The 7,078-nt window shown below is 42.8% G+C and overlaps 1 protein-coding gene across 1 annotated transcript in view; it reads left to right on the top strand.

Moving 5' to 3' along the window:
- The first annotated feature begins 4,983 nt into the window (after nt 1–4,983).
- LOC109296422 (aldo-keto reductase family 1 member B15-like) overlaps nt 4,984–7,078 on the top strand; it is a 6,262-nt gene continuing 4,167 nt past the window's right edge. Inside the window, exon 1 of the mRNA XM_019515834.1 lies at nt 4,984–5,103. Coding sequence (XP_019371379.1) covers nt 4,984–5,103 — 120 coding nt within the window. The remainder of the gene's footprint in view (nt 5,104–7,078) is intronic.

The following is a 7,078-nucleotide window of genomic DNA, read 5'->3' on the forward strand; positions in this document are numbered from 1 at the left end:
CAGGGGGTTGGACTTGATGATCTGCTCAGGTCCCTTCCATCCCTACAAAGTATGAAACTATGAAACTCTTGTGGCTAATTAAAAATTACGTCCAAATTCATTGCTTTTTGGACACTTGTGCTCAGTACCTGTAGAGGGTGGAAGTGGATCTTGTCTCTTTTCAGAAGTTCTGTGCTCCAGAAGAAATCTTTTCAGCTTGTCATTCTCAGAGGATGTAGGCAGACATGCAGCTCCCCACTGTGACTCATGGTGCTTCACAGGAAGCGCCATGAGTTACAGCAGTCCCTCAGACCCAACAGATATTTGCTGTTGGATTCCAGGGGCTGGGGGATCCAGCTACAATTTGTGAGTCTTCAGCCACTCTCCCCTACCCAGCCCCACCCATCTCCCTACTCAGTCCCACTGTTCTTTTCAGAATGGGAGGTGGGGAAGGGAGCAGAGGGAGCTAAGTGGGTTTTTTCAGCTGGCACTGGAGGGTTGGAGGATTGGATTGGAGGACTGGATTGGATTGGATTAGAGGGTTGGAGGATTGGAGCCCTCCCACCTCAGGGGAGCCCCAGTTCACTCACCCCATCATCCAGTGCCAGCTGAAAAAACCCTAGATGGAACTCCATCTGCTCCCTTCCCCCCTTCCATTCTGAAGACAGTACCGGGAGCAGGGCTGAGTTGCATCAGCCCAGCCCTGCCCCAAGCATGTGCAGGCTCAAGTTAATAAAGGCACTCTATTTTGGAGCATCTTCATCTGGACTCTCATGTAATGAGGATTGAGATTGTCATGGGATTGGGCCCTTTTAAAGTGCTCTGCAGCCATGCCTTTGTGTAAAGGCATGGCTATAGAGTGCTTTCAAGGGGCCAATTGCATGACAAACATAATTTCTGTTTGTGCCTAGAGTGTGTGTGGCTGCAAACAGAATATTAAACAGGTGAATGAGGCTTTCTGATCATGTGGAGAATTCCCTGGAGGACAATCTTCTGACAGAGACTGAAGAAACAGAATTTAAATCTAATTATTGAAATTAGTTTGAAACCAGGGTATTTTAAACATGGTGAAGTTTTGCAGCATATACTTCAGAATCACTATTAGACACTCTTTCCTTCCTCCACACCCACAGCATTGTATCTCCATATATTTTGCCTATGAAAAACAGTCTGAAGGATTCTTACAAGTCTTTCATGCACATACTTTGGGTTTTGGCACTGTTTTCAAAGCAAACATTTTCCAAAGTGACTGAAAATAAGTACTTTGGATCCTGTTCTTTGACTTTTGCCCTTTTCTTACCCTTTTGATCTTCCTGATCAGTCCTTTGGCCAGATTTTAGCTTAGATAAGACTGTGTAATGCCATGTACCTTTGTATTTGTCTAACTTGATCTATGTATGATTCCTCTAGAGCCCTGGCTGTCAAAGTAACTGAACAATAATTGCAGGTGGATTAAGACTCAAAGTTGCCACTGCTTATTTCATTCTAGAGCAACTCAATTTTTGTCTTTCTTGTCTCATTTCAGTCTCACCTAGAAAAAGCAAAAGATGCAGTAAAGTTTGCTATTGATGCTGGGTACCGCCTCTTTGACTGTGCCTATATGTACCAGAATGAGAGTGAGATAGGGGATGCAATTCAAGAGAAAATTAAGGAGGGAGCTGTAACACGGGAAGACCTCTTCATCATCAGTAAGGTATAACCTTTTCTACTTGAGCCTAAGCAAGGGGTCAGGTAAGTATCTGGCAGAAAGAAAGGCAAAGGACACATAACACAACGTGCAATCTCCAAGGTATAAAGTTAACTAGAAAATAGCTTGTTTGTATCCATGGGATAATTCTGGTCATGGACAGACCTACTTTTGAACTTCTTCGAATTTTGCTTTATGAGGCCTCCCAAATATATTCTGTTGCCAGAATGCTTCAAAATTATGATGACAGCATACATCTCTGGTGTTCTTCAGTCGGGGAACACAACAGGGAGTTGCTCAGTCCCCTGCCATCTCCCAAAGAGACCAGAGCCTTGGGAGACCAGAGGCTTAAGCAAGTAGGGATTCTTGCTCTTCAGCCTGAGAGCTGGAAAAAAAGGATTGCTTTCATGCCTCAGTCTCCAGTGGCTCCTGAGGACAGCTGAACACACCGCAGGGTGCTCACTAGCTGTTTGCTCTGCTTCTGGAAGAGCACAGTACTGTGGAATGCCAGAGGACCACAGAATCCCATGTAGTGTTCCACAGAGTGTACAGATGTTTCAGGAAGCATTTCAAAGATATTCCTTTTTTGTGGGTCACTTTTTAAAGGCTTCAGGCATTTTAATGCACTTTTTCATTTGTGCATGCCTTGACACTCATTGCATGGAACACTACAAATATAGCACTGGAAATGTCACAGGTATACAGGGCTGTCTTTTGTTTTCTTTGTTCCACCTTGTAAGTAAAGTGGATACAAGGAATGAAAATATGATATTTCTTATCCAAGGCCCATTAGATTAGAGTTGTCTTAGTATGAACTGGTTGCCATCTATGGAGGCAGGAGTTGGTGTGAGCTTTCAGAAACTATGAGGAAGGAAGAACTGCTATTACACGCTTGCTGAGCCCTGCTGAGTTGCCTATACATTCTTGTATGTTATGCTTTATATTTCTTATTTTCCCAGAGTGGCAATATTAGAAAAAAAAAATTGCTTTCCATCTACTGGAAAACTATTGTGTGGGTCAAATCCTGCATTTTTGCTTCATTTCATTTGACTTTTACCTTTATGTCACAATTTATGTTAATTTAGTTTAAAAATCTACAGGGTGCCTGTAGACATGCTGGGAGGCTGCTCTGATGCACTGTAATTACAGCATGTCAGAGCAGACTTGATTTGTTGAGTCTGCTGGAGTGTGGTAATTACCACGCTCCAGCTGTCTCCTGCATCTTGTGTATCAGCATCCTTACACTTCAAAATGGAAGTGGGGTTTCTTTAGCTAAAGCTTATCGAACAAGCTTTAGTTCAAGCACTCTCTCCACCATTGTGAGGGGCGGGGATGCTGATACATAAGACTCTGTGGTGCCTTAATTAGAGTCGCTCTCGGAACCACTCTAATTAATGTGCCCCCTTCCCCTCCTCCGGAGCATGTGTAAAAGCACCCATTGTAGCCAAATGTTCTTCACTTAACCTATATATTCCCAGAAATTTCCACCATGTTTCACCTCCTGGAAAAGTGGGGCAGGACACAGTGCTCCCAGATCTGCTTCAGTTTGGGGTGACAGACATCTGTTCCACTCAGGAGTCTTGGTAAAGTATCTAAGGGCAACTATCCATCTATATTTTCTGCTGGTAGCTGTGGTGCACATTCCATGAGAAATCTCTGGTGAAAGAAGCGTGCCAGAAAACTCTCACTGCCCTGAAACTGGACTACTTGGACCTTTACCTCATTCATTGGCCCATGGGATTCAAGGTACTGTGGTTTGAATTTTAAGCCTTTCTGTGAGAATCCAAGATACTTTTCCCTTTCTGATCTGTCAGGTAGAAGAAAGGACCATCCCAGACCAGGAAGATTGTCTGTCTATCTGAGCATATTGGTGCCACTCCTAAAATGCTCTGGAAGGAAATGTAGTCTTTGATCATTAAGGCAGCAGATTTCTCCCATGGTCTTGACCATTTTCTTGCATCTTCAGCATCCCCAGACCCTTCTGGAATATGGTGCTGTTAGTCCAAATCAAATCCAGGTCTTCTGCCTCATCAAAGTTCAGTGCTGGTTTGTCAGCTGCTTCTGCAACATTTATGTCTGAGAGTGGTCAGTACTGAATTCCTCTCTACCTCAGCTTTCTACTAATGGTTGTTTTTTTCTTCCTCTGTGTACTTTCAGACTTCTGTGCTCCCTTGTCCTGGGGTCAGAAAACAACCATGTGCTTATAAGTTAATTATCTTAAAAAAAGTTATTTTTGTCTCCTTTCTCCAAGCCAGATGCTCAAGTCAAGGATATTTTATTAGGTTCTCCAAGGTTAATTTTTTCCCCTTTTTCTTACAACTGAGTATGCAACATATCTTTACACTATCTTTGTCTCACAATAGGCAGGGGAGGAACTTTTTCCGATAGGAGAAAATGGCATGATGATTCCCAGTAACACACATTTTCTGGAAACGTGGGAGGTAAGCTTCAACTTTGTTTCTGTGTTTGTTTGCCATTCTGTACTCTTCAGCAGCAAGTTGCATTCTTTTCCTGGTGGGAACATTTTTGAGGAACTTTCTGACATCAAGAATCCAGGATAGCTGTTTTGCTTTATATTTCTGACATTTACATTATTCTTTGTGAAGTGAAATGTTTTTACACCTACTACTGACAGTAGCACTTTGTTGTCAGGATCTCTGTGTGCTCAACTGTACTAGGTTAATCCTTTGAGTAGGAGGAAAATGAAACAGTCATCAGAATTAGAAGGGACAACTGGGCCTCTATAAACCAAGCAAGCTTTATTGATGATTTGGAGAAGAAAGTGGAAATTTCAGGATCTTACTAATGCAAAACTATACTTGTGCATTTCCTTTCTCAGATGAACTTTAGGACCAGCAAAACATGCCATACTCAGCAAACCCATCTAAGTGTTTTTATCATCTTTATATACTTACATATGAGAAAATTGACCAGCAGTGCTTCTCTAGAGTAACTGTTCTACTATAGCTATCCCAGGGTAACTCCACATGGGGGAGGTATTTTTATTCTGAAGGAATTACTTCAGTTTGTGAATAGAGTTCTATTCTGAAATATGAAACTTATTCTTTATTATACCATTGTTTCTTCAGAATATTATCCCTTTTATTGTGCTCCTGTACTTTACTGTAGTACTCCAGCACCTTAGAGTCTCAGTCATGACCATGAACCCAGTGTGCCTAGGTGCTGTATAAATGCCAGACCAAAAGACAGCATTCATACCAAAGACCTTACAACCCAAGTAACTATATTAGGTCTTTTCTCTGTCTAGACAAGCCTGTAGTTATATATAGTGTCTGAGTCTGCTGTCTCTTCAGGCTATGGAAGACCTGGTGGAAGCTGGATTGGTGAAAGCCATTGGAATTGCCAACTTTAACAAAAATCAGATTGAGCAGCTCTTGAGCAAACCTGATTTAAAATACAAACCAGACAATAACCAGGTAAATTTTTCACAGAATTCTGGGTGTTGGGAGAAGGCCTGGATGAAGAGTATTGTAAATAGGTGACATAGTTTTACATCTGTATTTTGGAAGGGGTAGGAGCATTACATAGAATACTGTACATGCAAAAGAAAGAATTACTTCCCTTCTTTCCCAAACAGCCATCTTGGGATGCTGGAAATTAGATACCTAATGGCATCTAGATAAATGGCCCAATTTTCCATAGTGCTGAGAAGCTGCAACGTCTGTAGACTTTAATGGGAGCTGTAGATGGTCAACACCCTGAGAACATGAGGCTATTTTTATTTGCTAGTAGTTAGAACTAAAGGCACCACATACTAGCAAGTTCTTGCCAGTCTTTCCCATTATAAGGCCCTTCTTAAAAAGCTTCTTAAAATGCATCTAAACTACAACTATCTGTGCTAGATATCCATGCCTTAGGGCCAGTGGTCAGCAACCTTTTCAGGTTGCAAGCTGGAATGACCCAATTTAAGGCAGTGACAGGTGGTCAGGTGGGTGCAAGGAACTGGCTACCACCAATGCTGCTTCTCTCCATGGCAGCAGGGAGAGAGGTCCTGCAGCCACCATTTCTCTCTGTGGTGGCATGGGAAAAGCAACCACGGCTGAAGCCCCTTGCTGCCGAATGCCTCTGAAGCCCCATGTCTGTGGGCTGGATCTGGCCTGCTGCTGGTCTAGGTTACCAACCTCTGCCTTAGGTTGAATTTATTTAAACTATTTCAGCTGAAATTTTCCAACTAGATCTGAAAGCAAGGCTGGTGAGAAAATCTATTCTGCTTACATGAGAGTAATGCTACAACCTTTTTTGGTGGGGTGGGAAACTTTTCTGCTTTTATGCTTTAGAACAGGAACACAACATTTGGCCTTCTGATATTCCCATGAAAATATGCCCAAATTCAATCTAACCATAAGCCAATGAACAGTTGTTACATGCTCATTAGAGACCTAATAGAGCTATGGAGATATAATATTTCAGGGAATCTATTTACATACTACATACATGGGCTGTACCTTGCAGCCCTGGGCAGCTGCTGGCTGGGCATAATAACTAAGACCTGGGAAATATTAGGAATGCTTCCATGGCAAATTTACCATGCTTGGCAAAGCCATGCTCAAATAAGATTCTACATGGGCTACCTCCTGTACCAGAAACTATTCGCCTGTGTCTCTGCGATGCTTTGGGTAAGCTAAATAGCACTGTTAAGTGACTCCAATGAGCCTACCTCCATGCTAAGTAGCTCACACACAGTGCTGGGCATCTGTGGCTATGCTGGTTCCACAGGGCGATGCATTTGAGGATGATTCTTTCAGGCATTGTAAATTCACAGTGAGGACATGTTTTTTTCTCTCCTCTGCTCTTGGCATCTACTTGCAGGCAGCACTGAGAAGAAAACTTTCTATGACATTCTGTGAATACAGATGAGACAAGAAACAAACTGGGAATGGTATGGGTAGGAGTGTAGATGGTTTCAAAGAGTCAACAGTAAAGAACAGAGGACAGGGAAAGGAACAAAAGGCTGACTGCTGTGGGAGAGATTGGGATTTGAAAGAGTGGAGAGATTCTTGGATTTCTTGGGATGGGCAACATTTTGGGACAAACTGAGAGAATGAGATTTCTGAAGGAACTGAAAGATGGGCAGAGAAGAAATGGATTTCATAGATTTCATAGACATTAGGGCTGGAAGGGACCTCGGAAGATCATCGAGTCCAGCCCCCTGCCCGAAGGGCAGAAAGTCAGCTGGGGTCATAGGATTCCAGCAAGATAAGCATCCAATTTACTCTTGAAGGTGTTCAGTGTAGGTGCTTGAACCACCTCCGATGGCAGGCTATTCCAGACCTACGGGGCTTGGACAGTAAATAGTTTCTTCCTTATGTCCAGCCTGAAATGGCCTTGCAGTAGTTTATAACCGTTCAACCTCGTCATCCCTTGGGGCACTCTGGTGAACAAACATTCCCC

This window comes from Gavialis gangeticus, unplaced genomic scaffold (genome assembly GCF_001723915.1).
Source record: "Gavialis gangeticus isolate Ggan-Ray unplaced genomic scaffold, GavGan_comp1, whole genome shotgun sequence".
Taxonomy (NCBI): domain Eukaryota; kingdom Metazoa; phylum Chordata; order Crocodylia; family Gavialidae; genus Gavialis; species Gavialis gangeticus.